Below are 23477 nucleotides of genomic sequence, written 5' to 3'. Positions count from 1 at the left end.
CAAAAGCTACCGCAAGTTTCTTCCTTATCTCGCAGGCTTTGTGCATTATCTCGACAAAAAAATATGTTTACTCTTCACCATCACGAGAGGAAATTCAATGAAAATGTCACGTTAGAGCCCAGGAAAACCAAAGTTCAAAGACATATTTATCAACCTACCGTGCAAAATTGTTTTCTCACATGGAAATCTCGGGCGAATCAAGGTCTATCGCATCAAGTTATTACCATGGAAAGTAATAAAGTTTACGCTATTTGCATGTTATATGACCGAAGAACACTTTAGAACACTATACATAGTAAAAGTAAGTTAGTTTATCCAATTTGCGTTGTGCAATAACACATCACGAGGCCTCTTTGTCCATGAGATGACGAAGAAAAACTGCTTTTTACATGTAAATTTGGAAGATGAAATTTATTATTTGTCGTAACATCACTCAAAAACAGCAATAAATTCTTTTCAATTACCTCTCGCCTCATCGCAATGGGCCAAATTGAGAGATTATCATACAATTTATGCAATTTTCACACATTCTTCACGCAACAAAACAACAATTCCGAGCGCAAGGAAGTGAGCACGAAATCACTGTGAAAACTGATCTCTGATAGCACAATTGCGACCGAACGGTGAGACTTTGGATCAACAAATGAATGAAAATCCGGGATTTATCTCAGTATCAGAGCACACACTTTATTGCACTCTCTCTCTCACTCTACGCAAACATCGAGAGGGTGTCGCGCGAGAGTGCCAACAGTAAATCATTGAGGAATAGAAACAAATCGTGCCCAGTCTGGGGAAAATGCATCCTTCAGTGTGAAATTGCAGGACAGAATATTAATTATTATCCATTTCCATTTTCTCCATTCTTTCTCCACTTGAAAATCGATATTATTACAAACTTAGATTTGGCCGAAGGGTTGAAACTACATTTCCATACTCTCTAGAGTCATCAAGTGAAATTGTAATTCAACTTTTGCTCAAGTGAGCTTTACCACAATAAGAAAAAAAAAAGAAATAATTATATGTATTTTAAGCATAAAAGTCTATTGGCAAATGAAGAAAACGTCGCTGAGAATTGAGTGATTCTAAACTCATGATTAATGTCCATAAATTAAAACTTACAGCCTAATTGCAAATGATTAATGACTCTCTATATCTCTGATAAATTCAATAATAATGTCTCTAAGGTCTAGTCTATAGAGTAAATTCTATTGTAAATATAACTTCTCTCACGTTAATTGATATTGAAGTCTATGACGGTCAATTCAAACTTCCTCCTCACGTCATATCGCTAAAATCAAAGGTATTCACTACATATACACAGAGAAATGCACAAAATCTTCTCACAGGACTTCCGGAGGATCACAATTGGGACGACGTCTTCAAGCTGTAGAATCGACTGTGAGCTCAAGACCGCGGTTGCCATTCGTGCTAGACGCTGCGTTGGCATTCATGTCCGGCGACGAGGCGTTGGCTGTGCCCAAAAGGGCGGAAAACAGGGAAATTGTCTCTGTCGCCTTGAAGTTGGTCTCCTCGAGATCACTCTGCAGCTTCCTGAGGGCAGGACACTGATCCACAATCGACTGGCAACCATTGAGAATCTACAAACACCACAATTTAGCAATTTTCCGCACAATCAGCCTCGATCTAACTTCACCTCCAGCGCTCTATCGATGGCCTCATACTGCTTCTTGGCCTCGCTTATGATCTGCCCAGAGCCGCCGAACAATTGACGCTCTTTGAGGAGAAAATGCTCTCTCAGGGACGGAATTTCCTGGCAGGCTGTCACAATGGAGGAGATAAGCTCAGGCTCAGGTACACTTCCATCCACCTTCCATGACTGTATTGTGGCCAGAACGTCCTCCTTGGTCATCATCTTAACTCCACTCTGACACAGAGTGCTCAAATTACAAATATCCTCATTCAGTCTCTACAATAAACAAAGCACACTCATTTAGAATCGCAAGTCTAATCGCAACACTGGCAAATCTCACATCAATTTCAGCGCGATGCTTCTGCAATTCAGTCCGACTGAGAGCCAAATCGTTGGCCTTCTGGCAAAGTTGCTGAGAAGCGTCAGTCAGTTCACCTTTCAGCTTACTGTTCACACCCTCCCAATCCTTCAGCTTCTCCACCATTTCATCCTTGTTCACTTGCAATTTGTTTCTGAAAAAAAGAAACACAAGAATTTAGCCCACAATCACAGCAGATAAAGCAAATATCATCGTCCTGACTTGTCAGAAATGAGATGCTGAATGCAATTGTCATTGTCCAGCTGAACAATGCGAAGAACTTTGAGGAGTCTCGTCACGAGATTGTCCACATGAATGACTTGGTCGACGAGCGTCTGAGCTGAGCCAAATTCGCTGATTGATGGAATCTCAGCCATTGACTCGTGCACGCTAATATCCTCAGACAAGCTGTTCTCCCCAGATTGTTGCCTGAAAGACATGAAAAGCTGAATGTCCTCACGTTTCACAGCACAATCTCAGTCATAATCTCACCTCAAGCACGACCGCACGTCTCTCATGAGCGACGTCTGCAGCTCAATCTGCTGTCGATTGGCGATGGCCTGTGACAAATTGTTTAGCGAATCGTCGTGCTTCATCATTTCTGTCGGGCACTCGATCTGCGACAGCGCCATTCCAGACGACGACACAAGGTTCTGCGAATGGGAATCGGGCAGCGTGACATCTTCCAGGACATTCTCCATCATGAGGCAGGGTTCAGTCTCCGAGTCGAGCATCTCCGTAGAGTCAGAGTCTTCTGCGGGTGAAAGAAGCCATCGCGCATTAGTGAGGATAATTCTCCCTTTGGCTGTGAGTGATGTTACAATTTACCTATCGATAGAGCCGCCGTGTCCTTTCTAGCAGCAGAAGCGGGCGCTTCCGGCTGCTGTCGATGAATGGCTGTGGCATTCCTTATGGCATTGATGACGACGGCAATGAATGAGTGACTTCTTTGCGGCGACAAAGATCCATCATTGTTGCTCGCCGCCAATTTCTTCGCAATCTCGAACTCTGGACTGCCCTCGCCACTGCTGGCACTCTGCGAGTACGCCTCATTGTGGTAGACGACGTCCTTCGGGTGTGTGTGTGGAGGAAAAGACGGTCATTAGTGACTTGTGGAAATTCGCAACATTTCCTTGCCATGAGATTTTTTATGTTGTGAACGAATGATATTCATGCTTCAAGAAGGTCAACACAAAACGCATGCATCAGAATCAAATCTCTTCTGCTTTGTGGCGCAGAAAAAAGGGTAAGAGAGAGAAATATTGATAAAAAACACATCAAATTCCCTTATCAGCGCATTATGGAACTCACCTCAGACAAGCTCGTCTCTGATTGCATGAGTGTGAATTAATGAGTATTCTTTATCTATGGGTTTGTCTTTGCAACACTTCTTCATCACTTACTCTCTCAGCCTTTTCGCTGCGTTTCATGTCAAGCATTCACTCATTTGAAGAATCATCTTCAAATCTGGACACTTCTGTGTTGTCCCGCCAACAAATTCAACAATCAACAGAACAACAACGCCAAGGAATGAACCATGAAAATGTGCATGAGCAGAGAAGCGTCTCATTTCTCACTTACCTCGAGATCCTGCTCGGAGATGTTGTAGGAAGATATCAGCTGCTCCACGAGATTGTCCAGTCTGGAGCCGAGATTTGAGAGCGCCACTGAAGCACCGGAAACCGCGGCGCTCTGCTGACAAATCAGATCCTTGCTCCGTGCTTCCAGAGCTCCGTACTTGGCCTGCATTCCCATGTTCTCTTGCCTGCCAGGAGGGAAAGGACATCAGCAGAGTTCTCACAATTCATCACACTCAACACTCACCTTCGCTGCTCAGTCGTTCTGACTAGATGGCGACATTCCTCCTGCAGCCTCTCGATGTCCGCGTCCTTCTGCCGGCACTTGTGCTGCCACGATTGCGTCTCCACCTCAGCCTCCTTCAGGGCGTCCATCAGGGACACCTTCTCATTGTGCAGGAACTCCTGCAGCTCATGAGCCTCCTTGTCGGCGGACTCGCGATCCTCAATCAGCACTTTCTCGCGCTCCAGCGATTGCTGCAAGTCGCGCTGAAGGCTGTTGCAAATCCACCTGAGCTTGCTAATCTCCGCCTTCTGCTGCTCCGCCACGTGCACATCCGTGGTCAACTTCGACTCCAGTATCATCAAGCTGTCCGCACTTTCCGCCTCGCTGCACGGCGTCACGTGCACAGACTCGAGCATGGCGAACACTCGCTCAGAGTTCGATTGCAGCTCTCGCTGAATGAGGAGCTTTTCCTCACGTTCGCGCATCAATTCCTGTTGCATGGCGTTGATTTGTTGCGCCCGCTCAGCCAGGCTGTTCTGCAGACTCATCTGATCCTCCTTTAGTCTGTTCACCGTAGTCTCGAGGGCTTCAATCTCCCGATCGCGGATATCCGACTGAACGCCAGTCGATGTGGTTTCAGGAGCGTGAGCATCGATGTATTTGGCACTTCCCGCAAATGCGTCTGCAACGTCTTGGCTGGTGATCGCCGTCTGGATGGACATTTCGTGATAGATCTTTGTCTTCGGCGAAGCCTTCTTAGGCGTCCTCGGATAGACGGGAAGAGTTTTGGCCGGAGAATCTTTCGGTGTGGAGCGTCGCGATCGCGAGACATCTCTGGACATAGAGTTGCTCCTGGAAGTCTTCTCCGCCTCCTCACTCGGCATCTCTTTCCGCCGCCTCGGCAATGTGCCGTACTTGTCCAGGGGAGAGCTCTTCTCCAGCGCCAGAATGCCCAGTCTCGTCTTCACGTTCACCACATCGCTGGTCGGAGTGGAGAGTCGTCCGGCCCGAGGAACAGTCGGGCCATTGCGACTGCCCACGGAGGGCCATCGCCGATCGTCAGTGGGCGTCACGCCAGGAGTTCTGCCTCGCGACAGCGACGGAGTCCTCGTGATTGTGCTCTTCTGTGGCGACGAGACGTCCTTCAGCGGTGCTTGTGTGTCCAATTTCGTGGGTCTCCTCACAGAATTGGTCCTCGTGAGCGTCGTGAACGGAGGCTGAGGCACTTTTTCACGGGATCTCGCCCTCTCAGAGGTGGCCAGGAATGGAGTGCTCCTCGTGGCAGAAGTCGCTCTTCCTCTCGCTCTCAACACTCCCGGATCTGCAGTCTTCTTCACCAGTGCCGTCTTTGGCGCCGGCGGCTCGCTCACCGCCACCTTCTTCTTCCCCACAGAACGCCGGCTGGTCAGCGGCTGTCCCGACACGGACGAGCTCTCGCTGCCGCCGCCCTCGCTCGTGCAATCGTGCCGCTGGATCAGCATTCCGCTCAGCGTCTTCTCGCACGTGTCCGAGCAGAAGCTCACCATGCTGGAGTTACAGGACACCGTCCCGGCGGCGTCCTCGTAGCCTCCGGCGCTGCTCGCGTAGCCGCCACTGTTGCTGCTGAGCGCTCTCTCCAGCACACCAACTCCGGCCGCAGTCTCGCGCGAACTGGCGCCCACAAACTCCACTCCGCTATCGCTGCCCTCGCCATTAATCACGGCGATTCCCTCGCGCAGCTCCAGGGCCGCCATCTTCCTGTCCAGCACCTCCTCGCACACGTCCATTCGTCCTGAACTAGTCTCGTGCTTCTGCAGATGTCCAAGATCCCAGCTTTAGCAGTTCATCTGGAAAGAGTGGAAAACCGTAGTCATCCATCTGTAGAAAAGTCCATGGGTTGCGATAAGCGTTTCTTGTCTTCGACTCAGAATAATGAAACGTGATTTTGTTATCTTCCTTATCTAGCAATAACATCAGCTTTGAGAAGAGAGAAAGAAAGAGAAGAAAAGAAAGAGTTTGTCTTGCATTTGTTGATGATAACGAGATCATCCAACTACAATATGTATTTATCAAAACTAATTCCTTAATGAGTGTCTTTAATTGAGAACGCTTCGGTACATTCTCTCTGATATTTCCCTCTGATATGTCTATTTATAAAATGCCCAATTTCGCCCGCTTTCCCCTATACATTTCAACAATTGATTATTTATACTTCCAATATACACGACGCGGTGTCACATTATGGTGAAGTCAATTTATTTATTGGAGAAATAGTTGGTTAGTCTCTCGGTTGAGTGCAAGGTTAAAAGTACAAGAATTATAATTTAAACAACAAACATTTCGTGCGCTATTTTCAGTTTACGCTGAAAATCATTAACAGAAGGTCAAAAGGGAAAAATCGATGCGGGTGCAACAAAGCACCATGGAAACCTTTGGGCACGTGCGAAATTGACGTTGCTCAAATGTGCCACCTTTCGTGTCACTTCACATTGATTTTGCTGAACTTGAAGTGCAAATGAAGAAGTTGTACACGTGATTTCTGGGTTTGAAAGACAATAAAATACAGCAAGAAGCGGACGAGTGACTCTCTAGCGATTTTAATTGTCTTATTGTTGCTTCAGAGAAAATCCCATTGAGCCTCTTAAATTAATATCCCAAGTGAAATTTCCATAAAACAGCCATTTCTTCACTCTGTCACTGACGGAAGATCTCTTCGTCAAGGTGACCCTCAAAATTGTCAGCGAATTTTATGCTTCAATGTAGCAGAAGATTGCCAAAATCCTCTCATCTCACTATTTTCTGCTCTTTCTTGCTGGAAACATCTTATGACTTGCTTCTCGTTACGTCGCAATTTGTTGAGAAATATTAGAAATTCCACATTTTATTTCCCTCGTCATCGCATCAGCATGAATTTTTTTCATGAAAACTTTCCCCCGAAAATATACAATCATGCGAATTGGATTTTGAAGGGTTGAGATATAAACGTAATTGAATAGCTTTCGGCAACACCCAACTTTTTGTCATGTTGTGATTTTGATAAAGGTTTTTTTCGCGTTTCTTCGCGAGGGAAAATCGTGCAGAAGCTCTTAATGTCCCCTTAACGGGTTTTCCCACGCAAACTCTTGATGAGACGCGGAATCGCATAAAAGACTTACTGACACATTTTTAATGATCTGTTTATTCTCTGGGGCTGATTTTATTGAGCCACAGCACGGAATTAGAGGCACATTTGCTTATTTAGGACACTTTCTATGAAATGACAGCCCTTTTTGATCGCGTCTGAAAGAAGATTTGTCATGACTGTGAATGAAATTCGCTGGATTTCCGAGAAATGTACGCCTCCATTTGTCTGCAGCGCGGCTTATTTTCACTCACACGAAAAAAAGCATGTAATTGAAGTCTCTCAGATGTTTCCAAAACGCATTTCATATGGAAATCATGTCAAGAAGACACACGCAAAAAGCCGCCTTTTTGCGCCCACAAGAATTGAAAGTTGATGAGAATTAAATTATTCTTCCTGGTGAAATGCCGAGACGAACTGGGCGAAAAAAATTAAATTCAGCAAGATTGATATCTTCAAATGGGGTTCATGGTTAGAAGTTGGAGGCAAAAGAAGAGCGATTTTGGCTTTCGAGGTCAGAAATGCGTACGAGGAAAGAGATGTCTTCTGATGTGGACTGTTTTATGGCATCGAAACAGAGGCTTAATTAATGAATGATGGCAGTGTAATCGATTCTAAATTGGTTAATTGCCCACTCAAATTTCTCTTACGGCTCAAACAAAACATGTGTATGTAGTTTTCAATTTATGAACGACTGCCACTTTGTCTCTTGTTCGGATGTCTTATTGTTTTGCCAAAGATCCGCATCACTAAATCACAAGCGCATTTGAAAATAAAATGGAAAAAAAGAGTGAGAAGCAGAGATAATTCCATGTATCATGAATGGAGTCATAAAAGAGTTTTCCTTTTTACCTCACATTCATTCATCCATAGAGAACACTCATTCCCTCACTTGTAAATTAATCAATTCAATTCATTGAAACTCATGATTTCCGTCCATCATGTGGATGAACGTGAAATTGCAAAGTGCAAGTCTTTCACTATAATTTACAACACTGGAATTTGTTGATCTCATGAAAAATACACTGGTTTTTTTTTTTAATGGGAACTCCTCACCAATCCAACTCACACTGCATTTTGCCACGCCAGCAAAAGTAAACACATATTCGGAAATGTTGTTCATTATATGATTCCCTCAGCATTAACAAACACTGTACAGTCGCCAAGAAAAAAAATCTGCATGCAAAAACACAGTAATTTCTATTAACATTTTCCTTGAAATGTTGTAATTTGCAGTCTTCTAATTGAAGCTCTTTCGCGAGTGATCTTTTTGAAAAGTCGGTCTATCATTGACATCAACTGGGCAATATCGCAATTTCCTTCCGCATGAAACAAAGCACGGCGCATTGCTGGTCACTCTATGTAATTTATGTCATCCGATAGTGTGGACAGAGTCAATTAATACACTAAATATTCACAATCGCGCCAGCAATCTTGCATTGTATGCTCCAGAACTATTAATCATCTTCAAAAATGCCTCAATTGCTTCACCCAAATCACCACAGACGCAGAGAGCACTTTGTTATCACCCACACGGTATCAAATTGATAAATTTCCCTCTTTTCTGACCCTATTTACTGAACAGCTCAATTTACCATCCACAGCCTCTGAATTCCTGCTGGGAATTTCGCAATTCCATATGAAATTTCATTAAAAGCTTGAGGACATTCGCTTTATTTTATCTGATTACAGGAGATTTTATCGGAAGAACAACCACAGAAATTATAATGAAGTTTCTTTCCCAAGTTCAACTAATTATTATATCAAGAATATCTTGGCGTTTTAATTTGAAACTCACAATATTCATAAATAAAGAGAAATCTTCCAACTTTACCCTATAAATGTACTTCGATGAAACACGTGGAACTCTTTCAGAATTGGAGTGAGAGAAAAGAGTAGAATGTCAATGAAATAAAACAGAATTTCAAATAAATAGAAGGGCATTTCGGTAGAGAATTCTTCACTCGGCGCTGAACTGTGTTATTTCATCTCCGTCTCAAAATAATCACTCACACGCGTTCTGTTTAAATAAATATTTGAAATGGCAATAACAATGGAAATTTCACCCCAAGAGCCGCACAATTCAGCCCAGACAGAAATTGCCGTGAGGGTGTGGGGAATTGCATTTCGCCCTCGCAGCAATTGTGGTCGGCGTATAACAGTTCGCTCTAGCCCATCTCTAGCTAGAGCTGGAGCGCAGAGTGATTTCCCATGCATGCTGAATCCGCCTCCTCGCTGCTGAAGGCAGTCGTGCAGAGACGATGGAGCGAAAGAATGGTGGAGAACGATTGAGTGGACAGAAAGAAATTTCTGTCTCACCGCAGAGGTGAGCGATGCTACAATGGAGCGGCAAAAAATGAGCTGAAGAGGTGAGCAGGAGAAAAATGAGAAGAAACGTGTGTAAATTCATGGAACCGGAATACCTTGGAAGGTCACAAGAGCACACAACACTGAAACACGATCACGTGAGATTTTTTTTCTTCTTCCCCGGGACGCTCACAAGAGCCATCGTTAATCGCTGAGAGAGATTCCTCACGAGTGACTATGGAAATGACAGAGGGAATTGTAATTGAAGAGATGATGATCGTCACCCACGAAACCGGATGACTTGCCATTGAATTCTTTGCCCTCTCTGACTTCTGAAGTGCATTCAATTGCCTTCGCATGAAGGCTCATTTCCGTGTTGGAATGCACAGGAGAATAATATTCTGTCCAAATTGACAATATATACGCTCGCTTCGTACGCTCTCGGCGTAAGTTCTTGAAAATTGAGGAAGCATGAATCATAAAGTGACGAAAGAGAATTTTTCGATTTGCTCCACAAACACTGTGAAATCACCTTTCAGTCAATGACGATAAAATTGTGTAAAAAATACCTCTATTAACTGTCTTTGGCTGCGCTTCTGACTGCTTTATTGCTTCTCTCCTGAGAAAAAATCATCAAAGAAATTTCCGTTGTTCTCATAAAAAAAATTACCAAATAATTATTAAAATATTCCACCTTATATCACACTTTATGATGTACATTTCATCCTCTGGATAGCATCTGCACTAATCAATCTTCACCTCTTAATTGCAAAAGTCCTCCGCGTAAGACAATCTCATGAGAGAATTACAACACTGGATGATTCAAGCGAGACTTTGACGACAAACCATCCGGACAATAAAGTCACTAAGCACAGTAATTCAATGAAAAGGGGAAACTCGAGTCTCTCTCAAGACAATAATGCAGCAAAACTTGCACACATTGCAGAATTCACTGCCCTCAGAATGTCTCGCAAAGTCTCTAATTAAATACTCAAAGCCACAAATGCACATTCACTTCCCTCCAGAATATTCACCATCTTTTCTTTCTTTTTTCAGCAAAACGGCGATAGACAATGCGAGGTCATTGTCCAAATTTGGTGTTTTGGGTTTCGAGTACGTCAACTTTTACCACAATTCAATGCAAAAATGCACATTTCCGACATGCAAGTATAAAATCTGTGTGACAAAAAAGGCCAAATCTTTCATCTCACATTGCCCTCGCTGCCATAATTAAGCATTAACTCTCAACTGAGGCGAGAATTTCTCCATCAAGAGGCCAAATGAGCTGAGAAATTGGATTGCAAACGCCGCTGCTTAACTCAATTATTTAATTCTTTTCAATATCAAGCCATTCCCATTTAGGCACCACTCAATTACCAACTTGAAATAATTGAGGGTATAAATTGATCCAGAAACGTGCAGTTCACGTAATTTGTGGGAGAAAATCATATGTATGGTCTTTGGAGAAAGGTGTTGATGATGGAAGTGCGCAACATTACAAGTATGATTATTCCTTCACGGACAGTTTGAAACATTTCATTAAGTTTTACAGCTTGAATTCTGGCAGAAACTATAGAAATGCTCATAAGCACTCTAATGCTTGTTTGTGTAAATTCTCATTTATTTGACGATTGCAAAAAAAAACTCTTTGTTAAATTATGAAAATTCATTTTCCCAATCAAATTTGTATTGTCCTTCCAAGTTTAATCAATTTGATTCTTATATGATTAAAATCTGCATGGAATTTGTTCTATAAAATTGATATTCCTGGATTTTTTCCCATAAAAAAAAATAAGATGAATTGATAGAAAATCTCTTTTCCTACTTCACTGATCGGAAATCATTACGGATATGGACTTCTTGAATAACTAAATTTATAGCTTTAGCGCCAAATGCAAGAAATAATTGCCTTGCACTTTTTTTTCGCAACATGCGGCGGAGTTTTTTTTATTCTCTATTTGTGCTGTAATACATTATTAGGCGCACTCAGCGAGATTTCCTCTATAATTTTCCTCACTCCACTCATAGGCAGAATATTTAGCATTATGTGCTCTCTCTCTCTGACCAAGTTCTCTTGCCTCAGATTTCCCTGAAATGTCTGAATCCTAACGCAATTAACTTGATCACCCACAGAAGCTCTCAGACGTTGGCAGCGAATGAAACCGTATGCAATGGCCACAAATCGAGGATTTTCGAATGAAAATTGATAATGAGTGAATATCGTTGGCTTTCAGGAAACTCACGCACACAAGCATTTTCTCCGTGGAGGCTTTTGATGTTGTGCCGATAGTGAATTAATTTTAAACTCAATGCGGTCAATGATTTCATACAACAAAACACAAACACTGCAAACTTGCCATTTCAGATGCGCGTGTTCGTTCACACACTCCAAACCAATTGGCGCAATTCGTGGTTAAGTGTTTAATTTTACATTTTGCGATTGATTTATTTGTGACATTATTGATCTCCTCTCAGTTTACGGCCGTTCAACGCCTCGCCGAGGAATTCTCGTGAGATTGAGAGTCATTTCCGGAAATCGTGACAATTTCTAGTTCAGCTCACATTTATGGATCTCGAGCTAAATTTATGTTGTCTCGAAGGAAATTCATCGAATTGTTTCAACGATATACAAAAGTCTTCAAAATGACCATTGCGTTCGCCTGTTTGGCATTCATCTCAATTTGCTCCACATATAATAATTCGCAAACACGCGATAAAGAGATGCCTGAAATGCATGCGAAAATCAGCCACTTTTGTGCCTCTTTTGCCAGATTTAAATTCACCCAAATTTATTCAATGAATCGGAAATGAGTGGATCGCCTGTTAATAATCGATTATACTGGCTGTTTAAATGATCTGAGAAATTGACTTTCTAACTCTCGTTCCTACATTGTAAATTTCTGGTTTCTCTTCACAAGCACACTTTTCATTTGGCAATAATCCCAAAGAATTCCACACTTCCTCCACAAGTGCACAAAAGGAACTCCAAAGTGTCTTTCTTCATCCCTGATATAAAGACGAACTTTTAATACTCTTAATTGAGAAATTCAGAGAGATTTTTTTATCTCGTCTTGTAGAGACATTCTTCAACCGGCAGACGAGAAAAATAAACGAAAAAGACTGCACAGAATGTAAAATACGCACCACTTCACGAGTGTCACTCAAGATTTTGAAGCAACATTAGTAACATTTTTAAACTTCGATCGAAAACCCGGTTGAGCACGAGAAAGCAATGCATAAAATACAAAATACATGAGTTTTGTGTTTCTGCATTGAAGAGCTTTCACATTTATGTGACAAGACATAAGAATGTGACCAGAAGACAAGATCATTTTACGTGCAATCATAATTATCAAACTGTGTAATCAAAACCGCATGTTCAGCTGAGTTCTTCGTGTGAGAACTCCCAGAAAAAGAAACGACAGACTTTTTCCCTCTCTCTCTCACATCATCTCTCCACAGAGATGGCACTTTTTACCAAAGAAGCACGAGATCTCCGGGTGAGGTATCCACACATAAAATGAGTCTTAAAGTGCACCAGAAGCCTGCTAAATTTAGCACTGTTGGAGCCAATGAACACAAAATGCTCTTCGCATCATCTTCCCAGGAGATTCACAAATATTTCGCTGGAGAGGAAGAGACAAGAACGAATTGAGGAATTCACATGGGACATCTTTCGTTAATCCAATGCGTTTTGTGCGTGTGCGACATTTCACGATTCAAAATGCAACAAACACACACACACACACAAGTGAAGCCCTCGAACTCACTTTCTGCACAAAACACGATCAGCCAAGGCGAGTTCTCTCGCACGCATTTCACATGGAAATGCAATCAACATGCATCACTTGGGGCAATGCAAAAAATAAATAACACAGCGAGATGGTAATAAAAAGTGGCCTTATGCAATAAGAATCAGACGAGACGATTTACTAGACGCGCTGCAGGAATAAAAAAAAACCTGAGAGAAATGTCGCGCGACAATTATGCTAAATAGCGACCGAAACCGCGAGGTTATGCAACGGATGCAACGAAGGGTCCACTCCCTTTGTGACTCACCCAGTGCGCAAGATTCCTTTAAATGGTCAAACACTCCGGCGAAGGTCATAGAAAGTCCAATGCTGTCAGCGCTGCATTTTCGCATGTTGCATGAAATTTCGACGGCCAGAGTCACTCAATATCGCGCTTCTCGAAGGTGTTATAAAATGAATTTGATGTGAAATTTGCAAAACATCTTCTCATGGGGTGTTTTCCATTTTAAATTCCATGATGTAAGACTCTAATAAATAATGGAATCTCTAACGAGAGCTCACGCCGTTATATTTCTCTCCCCCATTTTTTGCTTCTCTCTGCAGCCTTTTATTGCATTACATCTTAAATTCATATTTTACACTCGGCATTTTTGCTTCATCAGCGGCAGGTGTTGAATCGCGCGATGCGAAAAGAATTGAGGTAAAGAAGTGATACAATTCACTTCTTTTGATGGCATTCTCGTCGACCCATTTCGAATGCATGCTCAGAAATGCACGGTCAGGGTAAATCACTGAGAGCATTTTGCATGATTAATCGCCAATTAATTGAGAATTTCACTTAGAGTATCGCCGAGGCTCAAGATAATGCCATATACTTTGAAGTCCACTTCGGAGCAGTTCTTCATTCAGACCAATTTTGTCTCAAGCAGGTCAATAAGAGATCAAACTTACTAATTAATGCATGACGAAATGCTCACGATAATCAATAGACGATGCGAATAGAAACGTTCTCGTGACTGTAGATCGTGTCCAATTTAAAAATTCACCCCAAACTCAATATTAACTGATAAATTAATGCTTGATTTGGTTGAACAAGACATTCCAAAAAATTATTCTTCTTGCAGATTTCTTAAAGTGTTTTTTTAATTAAGTTTGCAGAAGGATTGTGTGACCGCAAAAATAGCGAATTTTGTATTCAGATCGACTGATTAATTGGACCGTTGCGAAAATTGATATCATTTGAATTATTTCACTTAAAAAAAAAATCGTGCATTTTAAAACTTCTCTTGACCGTGTTGACGAGTGTCCAAATCCAAAACATCATCTTCACACTCTGAGCTGTTGAAGCTTTTAGGACACATTGTCAGGTGATAAATAACAAATTCAGCAATGAAGTAAGAGAATGGCGATGAGAGTTGCAAAAAAGTTACATTTTCAGCTTTGTTTCAATACCTTAATTAAAAACTTTGCCAGTTCTCGCGTTTCTTCAAAGATTGCTTTCAGTCATTTGTGATCTTTTTGCTCCCTAACACTTCACCGTTTTCTTGCGATTCGCACACAAATGAAATATCATAAAATTTAAAAATGCCACAATTAAAATTCATTCAGTGAGGGGATATTTTACCATTTTCCACGATTTGTTGTATAATTTCTCACTGTGCGTAACATTTTTTTTTTCGAGAGCACACCAATCTTGTCTCTTTGGGGTTAAAAACCTTGTTAAAAGAAAAAGTCAATTTATTTTTCTCTCTCTCTCAAGTGTCTTTTTTTCCGTGCGCTTTTGTGTTTGAAGACCACTTTTCGAGCACAACCTCAATTTGATAATTACAAGGACATTAGAAGAATCAATATTTGTGTATAAATCAAATATGCAAAAGTGGATTTTTAGCACTTCTCTGCAAATTTCATTAACTTCCCCATTGAATTCAATGTGCAATTTTACACGTTCAGCGTTGAATCATTTTGCAATTCTGATAACTTTTTTTTGATTCGAAAATGCGGAAGTAATTTAATATTGCAAAGTATTTTGGAGTTATTTTCCTCTTCACTCAAGTTGTCCTTTTGCACACGAACCGAAAAAGTAAAATAAATTGCCACAGCAATTCGACAGAGCGACGCCTTCGAGTTCTAGTTTCCAATGTTTTTCCAGTGTTTTTCAATGGTGAAAATTATGGTGGGAATTCAGAGTGAACTTATCGATTTCCCGAGATACTTTTCCGACCTGACCCACAGCATTCATGACTGCCAAGTCAGCCTTCTTCCTTCGCCACGGTCGACTGCATTCTAAGTGTAAACAAACTTTGAGCATTGCTCGCGGCTCAAGTGATTTTGCTTATATTCTCTTCTCAGAAAATCGAGCAAGGGAAGGAGGAAAGTCACTGCGCTGCAACGGTGAAAATGTCAAGCACCTTCGAGCGACTCCTCCGCGCGCCGCGAGCCCAAGAACCGCGCTGACGGGCGGCATTCTTGGTCAGACGTGCCAGGAATAGGGTTTCCACCATCGACACTGCGATGCAGAAAGTGTGTATTTGTGGGCGCTCGCAGCATCCAACAATAAATCTCTTAATTTAATACACGACTCGTTCGAAACGGCAAACAAGTTTCCAATTGGCGGGAGCGCGAGCTCTTCCAGTTTTTCAACACTGTGGCAAGGATTTTTACTTCCATCGCGACTCAACTTGCATTTGCCGCACAACGAGACGCGCGGGCAGCAAGAAAATGGTTACAAGTAATTTCTCATAACTCTCCAATTTGAGTTTCTCTCCCATTCTTCCGCCCAAATGCTCCTTCCCATGCACAGCCAAGTCGCGCAGTGTTTATTTGGTCAGAGTTCTTTCCCTCCGCACAATGTCTTTTAATACTCAATGGAACATGCATTCGCCCCGAATTGGCGTCTCCCCTCGCAAACGGCGTAATTATGTGAATGCAGCAAAGTGCAGCTGGTCGCTCTGTATCATTCGCCAGCTAAACTCCTTCCCGGCTGCGCTCGAGACGCCCAAATTCATTCATAACACACTCGAGATTATCAAATGACAGCGCTAGACTCGCTATCAAAGAGATTTCCTCACATATTTATAGCTAAAACTCCTTCGCCGAAAGCGAGAGTGAGCAATGCATCATCGCATGGACTGAACTTCATGATCTCTAGCTCGCTTCTGGCTGCTTTCTCACAAAGACTTGATAAAATGTAGGTTTTCTGATACCGCGACTATCGCGAAATTTCACATAATTGTTTGAGGAATTTATAGACTTGCAGTCATTTCCTTTTTACTTATTTTCCGGAGTTTTTCATTAAGCAATCCGGGTAATTTAATTAGAAGCAAGAATTGATTCTTACATTCTCAAGATTTTCCTTTTTCAATTTTTAAAAAAAAATCATTTCGGCCTAAAATAATCAAGAGTATTTTTTTCCTAATATTGTTTTATCTCTAGTTTTGATTACAGAAACAGAAGAAATAATGGAAAATTGTTAAATCTTTAAATTTCAACATATTTCTTCATCTTTTATATTAATATCCTCTTAAATTAAAACCTAGAATTGTACGAAATTCTCATTTGATCCAATTGATTTCTGAAAATAGGCAGAAGCGAGGGTAAAAGTGTGTCGCTGTCTGATTAGACAAGATTTACAGAAAGATAGGCAATATAATATTAACTCCTTTGTTAAGAATTGATAGTCTTTGGGCGTGATAAGAGAAATTTAGAGCAAAGAACTGCGATATCACAAGTTTTCCATGTTTCTGGACGGAGCGGGGAATCATTGCTCGAAATCGGTGCACTGCAAGAGAGGCACAAGAGGTAATTCAACTCCATCGAAATGGGATCGAAGTTGATTGCAAAGCCCACAAACTCCGCCCTTATCGGTCATGTAAGAGTGCGATAAGCGCAGTGAAAGGGACGGAATCAATTCCTCAGAAGCTCTGAATTGCGCCATTGTGCATGCTTCAGGAAGAGTCGACAAGAGACGAAGAGCGCGATCGCGCAAAAAGTGTCAGCTGTGCGACGAGAGAATGAATGAGGGACAGAAAGTGGCGAAATGAAAATATATATACCTTCTTCAGCAGCCCTCTCGAGAGAGAGTGGTGGAATTTTCCTCGCAGTTTCTCTTCCTTTCGTCACTTTGTTCACACTCTCAAAAAAAAAAAATAATACAGTTTTACGTGTTTGGCTTATGTACGGAGCGCTCAAAATTTTTAACTCTTAATTAATAATAATAGTTTCAACACAACAAAACCGTGAAGTAAATGAAAATTCTCTTTTGCGCCTCACTGAACACACTGCGATTTTTACTCCGCCAAGCAAAAAGTGTTCACTGTATTTTTTTTATTTTATTCACTCCACTCTCGTCAAAGTACATGAAAATATATCAGTTGGATTGGCGATAATTTGACCACTAAGTGTTAATTTTCTCCACTCAACTCTCGTTCTTGCTAATTCGACACAATTCAGCACAGAATCTTTCTCTTCTCTCTCTTCGCCAGCTCTCTGAGCAACAGTCACCCTTGAGAAGCCGCGCAATCGATAAAGCATACGATGAAGTGTCTGAGCCTCCGAGGGCGTCTTCTTGCACGGGGCAAAGTATCACCAGATGCGCCCCAGCGACTGCCTCATCCCGGCTCAGCCTGACCCGGTCAGATGGTGCGGTCGGGCGACAGTCAAGGTGAAGCTCTGGCCAGAGTGTCTGCTGGTCCCCATTCGCGTCACAGAGCACAACACTTTTATCCAGAGCGGTTGGAAGTCAACTGAAGAGTCTCTCTCGCAACTGGAACGCGGCGCGTTCACGCGATGCAGATTGTTTGGCATACGCGCGCAGCGACATCTAGTCGGGGCGAGACGCAACTCGTGCTAAGGCAATTAAATGCAACTGGCGAATTCAATCAAGCACAGAGACGAATTGGGAGTGCGAAGCAAGGGAAATTTATGCTCCATCTCTCGTCACTCCATCAAAATTCCCATTTATGTATTCTAATACGATTTATTTCATATTGAGACTTGCTCTACAATTTTTGACAAAAGAAATTCATGTTCCTCCGCGTCAATAAATAAAAAGGAGATTTCTCTCAATTGCCGCGATCAAGCATTTATGAATGGGGATGCAAAAGGGATGCTTCTTCCAAGCAGCATTCTCATGTGAATGTACGTTAAACCTAGCAATGCAGCAAATACGAGATCCTGGAAATCTCTGGGCGCACGCCTAAGTGGACAAATACAGGCGATGATAGTCGTTCGCCCCGAACGCACAGTTGCACTTGGGACACTTGCGCTGCCGCGTCTCGTAGCGCGTCCTCAGGCAGTCGTAGCAGAAGACGTGGAAGCACTTGGACAGTACGGCGTCTTTGCGCTTCACCTTGCACGACGGACACGTGAGCGTCTCCTTGTACTCCCGAATCTCCTCCAGCATCACCTCATCAATGGTCGTGCCCGTCATCTCGATCTTCTTCATGCGCTCCGCCTTGCGCTTGAACTGCGCCAATTCCTCCTGCAGGCGCTTCGTCTTGTACGCCTCCGCCTCCAGCGAGCTGGTCTTCTCCGCCACCACCTGCTGCGCCTCCTTCATCTGCGCATGATACTTCTCCAGATGCAGCTTCAGATCCGCCGCCGACTGTGCCGACTCAATCGCCTTGCGCTTGTGCATCTCCATCGCCTGCTGACGCAGCACCAGCTCCTTCTCAATCGTCGTCACCGTGTTCTGCAGGATGCGCTCCTTCTCCTCCAGCTTCCGCAGCACAATGTGCATCGCCTCGATCTGCGTGTCGCGCGTCGCCACCTGCTCCTCCAGGATCTGCTTCTCCTCGCGCAGCAACTTGTGCATCTGATTGGCCTTTATGCGGTCCGACATCAGCTTGAAATTCGCGTCATCCTTCTCGCGCAGCTGCTGAATCAGCCGCGAATTCTGCTCCTGCATGTCCTCAAAGGCCTGCCCAGTCACCTCCATCTCGTTCAGAAGCGCCTCCTCTTCCTGCAAAGAGTACATCTTCAGAAGGACGTCTCATTCATCTCTTCGTGCCCACTTACATGCGATCCCACGAAGCCTCGACTGTAGTGTCCTGGCCACGAGCCGTCGCTCGGCTTCTGATTCGCCACTTGCTTCTGCAGCTCATACTTTTGCTCCTCCAGCTGCTTAATCTTCCTCAGCGCGTCCTCGTCAGCCAACTTCTTCCGCTCCTCTCTCTTACTCTCCTGCAAAAGGCACACGGAAAACCATAAATATTCGCACAACACTCCTCGAATCATCGTCTTACCTGAAGCTTCTTCAACTGCAACTTCAATTCTTCAATCTCAGAGCGATTCTTCTTCTCAATGGCCATCAATTGAACCTTGTCTCGTTGCTCCTTCGACACTCCCTTGTACATGTCCAGCAGAAGCTTCATTTCCTTTTGGTCATTCAGGGCTTTCCTGCAAGAGAAAACCATGAATATTCCAGAAATCTGTTCATATTCTTGCAATAAACTCACTTCAGCTGCGCCTTGAGATCCCTCATCATCTCAGATTCTGCAATTTTCATATCTTTCGCTCTCTGGGCATCCTTCTGCTCCTTCTCCGTCTTCACTGTCACCGTCGCACTGCTGGGACAATCCTTCTTCTCACTGGCCTGTGCAGAAGTCGCCGTTTTCTCCTGCTTCACACTTCCCGACACTCCTGGCTCCTTCTTAATACTATCCTTGTTGTCCGCCTCCTCTTCATTCTCATCTGACTCCGCTGGAACACCAAAAAAACCCATTGTGACAAATGGCAAATGTAATTGAATAAGAGCAATTTTTCTTACTCTTAACTGTTCCCGTCGCTGCTTCTTCCTTCACACTGGCCGATCCGTCAGACGAAGTCTCCTCTTTCACTTGACTTCCTCCCTCTTGCTTCACATCACCCTCAGCCGCCAGCACGCTGCGACTCTGTGATCCATTCACTTTCGCCGTGACCTCTTCCACCTCCTTGCGCAGCTTCACATTGTCCGCCGCGGCGTCCTTGTACTTCCGCTTGTATCTGTGCACCTCTCCCTTCAGCTGTCCGTTGTGATTCTGCAGCGACGTGATCAAGTGTCGCATCTCTCTGTTTATCGGCGCCGTTTGCTCGTTCGCCGCCATATTCTGCTCAAATTCAATCCTCAGCATTTCATACTCCTTCCGAATCTGCGCCAAGACATCCTCCATCTGAATCATCTCACTTCGCATCTTCTTCTGCGCCATCAACTCTTCGCTCTCCATCATCTCAATCTGCCTCAAGTGCTGATTCTTACTGGTGTGCAGTTGATTTCGCGTCTCGTCCAGCATCGTCTTGATCTGCATGGATTCATTGTAGAGCACAGAGAACTGCGATTGCAGACATTTGTACTCTGTCGTCTCGACAATTACAGACTCTGGCAGCTGGCGAATATCCATCTTCAGCTTCTCAACTTCTTTCAGCGTCTCTCTGTGAGTCTGATGCAGCTTATCGAGCTCTTGCAGGCGATTGTTCGCCTGCTCGCGACACTCTTCCAACTCCTTTGCCATGTCCTCCAGATGCTGAGTCGCCACGTTGGTGGTCGGATTGGTCTTCACTGCAAATTCAGCAAAGAAACAAATGGTTAATCTTCCTCCAAAACACATCTCTATGGAGAATACTCACCAACTGCCGTCTTTGTCGCATCGCCGTGCATCTGATGATAAGTCTTGAGCTTCTCAATGGCCTCAGCCAAGTGATTCTCCAACTTATCGTTACGACACCTCACTTTCTCCAGTTCATACTGCAAATCGTCTATCTGATTGCGCAGCTCCGCAGCTTCCGTCTCTTTCGCCGTGAGCGTGTCTTGCAGCTCTGACATCTTCAGCGAAATCGTGTGATACTTCTCATGCAGAGACGTGTTGAAGTTCTGCAGCTGACGATTCTCCTCCATGATCGCCACCTGAGACTCCCGCAGCGTCTCATCGATGTCAGGAGTTGGCACTTCCTCATCATCACCCGAGCCGCCCTTTAGCGCCACGGCGATCTTCTCATTGCGCTGCATCAGCCGATCAATCACCTGAACAATCTTCGCCACGGCGCGCTTCGACACTTGCACGCGATTCGCCAGCTTGTCATCCAACTCCTCCTTGTCCCAAGTCGACAATTGCGTGAGGAAGGACGTCGTGACTTCATTCTCGTTCTTGTTCTCCGACTCATCGGCCGTCTCGGCGTCGAAGCGCTGCAGCAGGACGCGGATGTCCTCATTCAGCTGATTCCAGTAGCGATTCACCACGTTCAAGACGGCGTCATCTTGCGTCTGCCTCTTCTCCAGCTGCTCAATTCGCTGCCGCAGCTCCGCTTCGCACCGCACCCGCTGCTCAATGCGCTGGGCGAGCTTCTTGTTCTGAAACTGCAGCACCTTGATATCCATCTCCTCGAGGGTGGAAATTGGGCCGATGAGGTGGGGCTCAAAGTGCACCTTTTTGATGGGCGGCTGCGCCCCGGAGGCGCCGCCGGAGTCGTCTGAACTTCTCTTCGACATCCCCAAATGCGGTTCGGCGCTACACCTATTAGAAAACACGCGATATTCCGTGAAAAATTGGTGATGAAAAGGAGTCCCCCAAAAAGGGCACAATGGCGTCCAGAGTGCCGGAATAAAATTCGCTTTTGTCCGTCAAATAACACGCCGCCCTGGATATACTCACGTTAAAAATGTCGAGGAATGTCTAAATTACAAATTATAGGTGGGTTTTCCTCGATTTTCCCAGTAAAACCCCGGTAAAATCGATAAAATGCCAGAACCAAAACAAACACTGCCAAATTAGCAAAATTTCTGGCTGTCAAAGTCTCTCATCTCGCCATCAGCAGCGCCAACTAGCGGGGTTTTATCACCTTTCCCGCCATCGATCAAACTCTTCGCGCACCCAGAAAGATGTTCCCATTCAGAAAGTTTACTCATGGCGAGTGGAAATCAAACAACCACGGCAAGAGGATAATCTCAGAGCAGCAGCAGGAGTTGGCTGATCGTGTGATCAGTGAATCTGACCGCCTGGTGGATGAGATTCGTTTGAAAACCCATCAAAACCATGGCGAGAGCAATCACAGACTCGGCGAGAGGATCACTGACATCAAGTTCCTCAGGGATGAGCTGGAGAGACACAAGGCCGAAGCATGTGCCGAGGAGGAGGCCCTGAAGACGTATCGCATGAGAATCTCCAGGGCTCTAGCCGTCTTCCGTGAGAAATATCTTCCAATTGTCAGTAAATGCATTGCCGTGAGACAAGAAAGACTCCAAACGGATGTCGTGCGAGATGAAGTGGAGCGAGAGCTAGAGAAGGAATTGAGGACCACTGAGGAGTCCCTGGAGGCTCTGCAGAAAGCCCATTTAGATGTAAAAATCTCACAGGACATGAAAAACAGACTGTGGCAATATTTTATTTTTTCTTTCAGACAAACGAACAGATACGCAAAATCCGCGCTGCAATGTATCAAGTGGACAAGGACATCTTCCTGAAGGCTTCAGCTCAGAGTATCGATGAGAAGTGTCTGGAAATAAAGCCTTCCCAATTGAATCTGCGCGTGCAGAAAGTTAATCCTGAGGAAGAGACTTTGTATGAAGCGAATCCTCTCAAGAAAACTTGAGTTTACACGTTGTTATCTTCCAGTGCGACCACGATGGAGTCCTGGCAAAGGATCACTCTTGACACCATCCAGAGGACTTCCCAAGAGATCAACAGAGGCCGAACCTTACGCTCCTTTGTTGACATTCTACTGCGTCAAGTGGCCGAAGACATTTTCACACGCACCGAAGCCACGAATGTGGCCTTCAAGAAGCGCATCGCGGAAGTCAGAGCCACCAAAGATCGCCTGGAGGACATCCATAGAGAGACATCGCGCCAGGTGAACGAGATCGAGCGGAACCTCGGCAAGCTGGAGCACGAATTGGCGACTAAAGAGGGCTTCTTGGCCGCGTGCACGACGAGACTTAGTGAACGCGCACGGCGTCCGGCGTCCGAGCTGTGTCTGGACATTCCGCAGGAAACACTGCTCCGGGAATTGGCCAACCTCACGCTGAGTTGCAAGCAACTGACACAGATGATCGCGGACACGAAGACGACGCAGAGATACCTCCTGAACACGCAGATGCAGCAAGAGCAGGAGATCAACGTGAAGATGAACTCGCTGAAGGTGGACGAAGTGGACTGCATGTCCATCCGCCAGGGACTGGAGTTCCAGAGCTTCTAAACACATCTCGTGAGGCTTTCTTCAAAATTTATTAATTTTCTCATTATAATTCCTCTCTTCTGCTGATCTTCACTCGTTTCTCTTCAAGCCCTTAAGTGTGAACGCTACGCTTTGTTATGCCCAGCAACGTACAAAGTAGCTCTTCTCCTCCACTTAACAAAGAAGATAAGAAATGGTCATTTAATACAAGTTACATATTTTTAGGAGAGCTCCACTGCCAAGCCAATTCTTCTCTCTCGCATTCTCTCGTCTACAATTAATGATTTCTCCCTCCTTCGCACTTAATATGTTTGGTTTCTATTTATCCGTAAGTAAAAATGTTCTTTAATCCTCCCTATAATT

At 44.1% G+C, this 23477-nt stretch overlaps 3 protein-coding genes across 3 annotated transcripts; 1 reads left to right on the top strand and 2 right to left on the bottom strand.

Moving 5' to 3' along the window:
* Positions 1-386: 386 nt before the first annotated feature.
* Positions 387-5622, bottom strand: LOC132264086 (uncharacterized). Its single transcript, XM_059764153.1, has 8 exons — positions 3834-5622; positions 3591-3774; positions 2838-3078; positions 2502-2763; positions 2232-2438; positions 1992-2163; positions 1655-1927; positions 387-1598 (listed from the first exon to the last, which is right to left on the bottom strand). The coding sequence occupies exons 1-8, from the start codon at positions 5576-5578 to the stop codon at positions 1380-1382; spliced, it is 3303 nt and encodes a 1100-aa protein (XP_059620136.1). The 5' UTR covers positions 5579-5622; the 3' UTR covers positions 387-1379.
* A 12295-nt stretch (positions 5623-17917) lies between these two features.
* Positions 17918-21721, bottom strand: LOC132264139 (E3 ubiquitin-protein ligase Bre1). Its single transcript, XM_059764231.1, has 7 exons — positions 21596-21721; positions 20574-21457; positions 19738-20505; positions 19427-19670; positions 19214-19367; positions 18987-19151; positions 17918-18930 (listed from the first exon to the last, which is right to left on the bottom strand). The coding sequence occupies exons 2-7, from the start codon at positions 21430-21432 to the stop codon at positions 18166-18168; spliced, it is 2955 nt and encodes a 984-aa protein (XP_059620214.1). The 5' UTR covers positions 21433-21457; positions 21596-21721; the 3' UTR covers positions 17918-18165.
* A 101-nt stretch (positions 21722-21822) lies between these two features.
* Positions 21823-23135, top strand: LOC132264219 (tektin-1). Its single transcript, XM_059764335.1, has 3 exons — positions 21823-22281; positions 22341-22501; positions 22556-23135. The coding sequence occupies exons 1-3, from the start codon at positions 21823-21825 to the stop codon at positions 23133-23135; spliced, it is 1200 nt and encodes a 399-aa protein (XP_059620318.1).
* The last annotated feature ends 342 nt before the right edge of the window (positions 23136-23477 follow it).

Source organism: Phlebotomus argentipes, unplaced genomic scaffold, assembly GCF_947086385.1.
Source record: "Phlebotomus argentipes unplaced genomic scaffold, Phlebotomus argentipes genome assembly contig_32, whole genome shotgun sequence".
NCBI lineage: Eukaryota > Metazoa > Arthropoda > Insecta > Diptera > Psychodidae > Phlebotomus > Phlebotomus argentipes.
This window is presented reverse-complemented; position numbering and strand designations above follow the sequence as displayed.

Bases quoted from the DNA above. Each gene is read 5' to 3' on its own strand.
- LOC132264139 (XM_059764231.1), bottom strand. From the start codon at position 21,432: ATGTCGAAGAGAAGTTCAGACGACTCCGGCGGCGCCTCCGGGGCGCAG. The intron at 20,506-20,573 runs GTGAGTATTCTC...CTGAATTTGCAG, and splicing joins TGCGACAAAGACGGCAGTTG to TGAAGACCAATCCGACCACC. The intron at 19,368-19,426 runs GTGAGTTTATTG...TTTCTCTTGCAG, and splicing joins GATCTCAAGGCGCAGCTGAA to GAAAGCCCTGAATGACCAAA.
- LOC132264086 (XM_059764153.1), bottom strand. From the start codon at position 5,578: ATGGACGTGTGCGAGGAGGTGCTGGACAGGAAGATGGCGGCCCTGGAG. The intron at 3,079-3,590 runs GTAAGTGAGAAA...ACACACCCGAAG, and splicing joins TCTCCGAGCAGGATCTCGAG to GACGTCGTCTACCACAATGA. The intron at 2,764-2,837 runs GTAAATTGTAAC...TTTCACCCGCAG, and splicing joins CACGGCGGCTCTATCGATAG to AAGACTCTGACTCTACGGAG.
- LOC132264219 (XM_059764335.1), top strand. From the start codon at position 21,823: ATGTTCCCATTCAGAAAGTTTACTCATGGCGAGTGGAAATCAAACAAC. The intron at 22,282-22,340 runs GTAAAAATCTCA...TTTTTCTTTCAG, and splicing joins TGCAGAAAGCCCATTTAGAT to ACAAACGAACAGATACGCAA. The intron at 22,502-22,555 runs GTATGAAGCGAA...GTTATCTTCCAG, and splicing joins AATCCTGAGGAAGAGACTTT to TGCGACCACGATGGAGTCCT.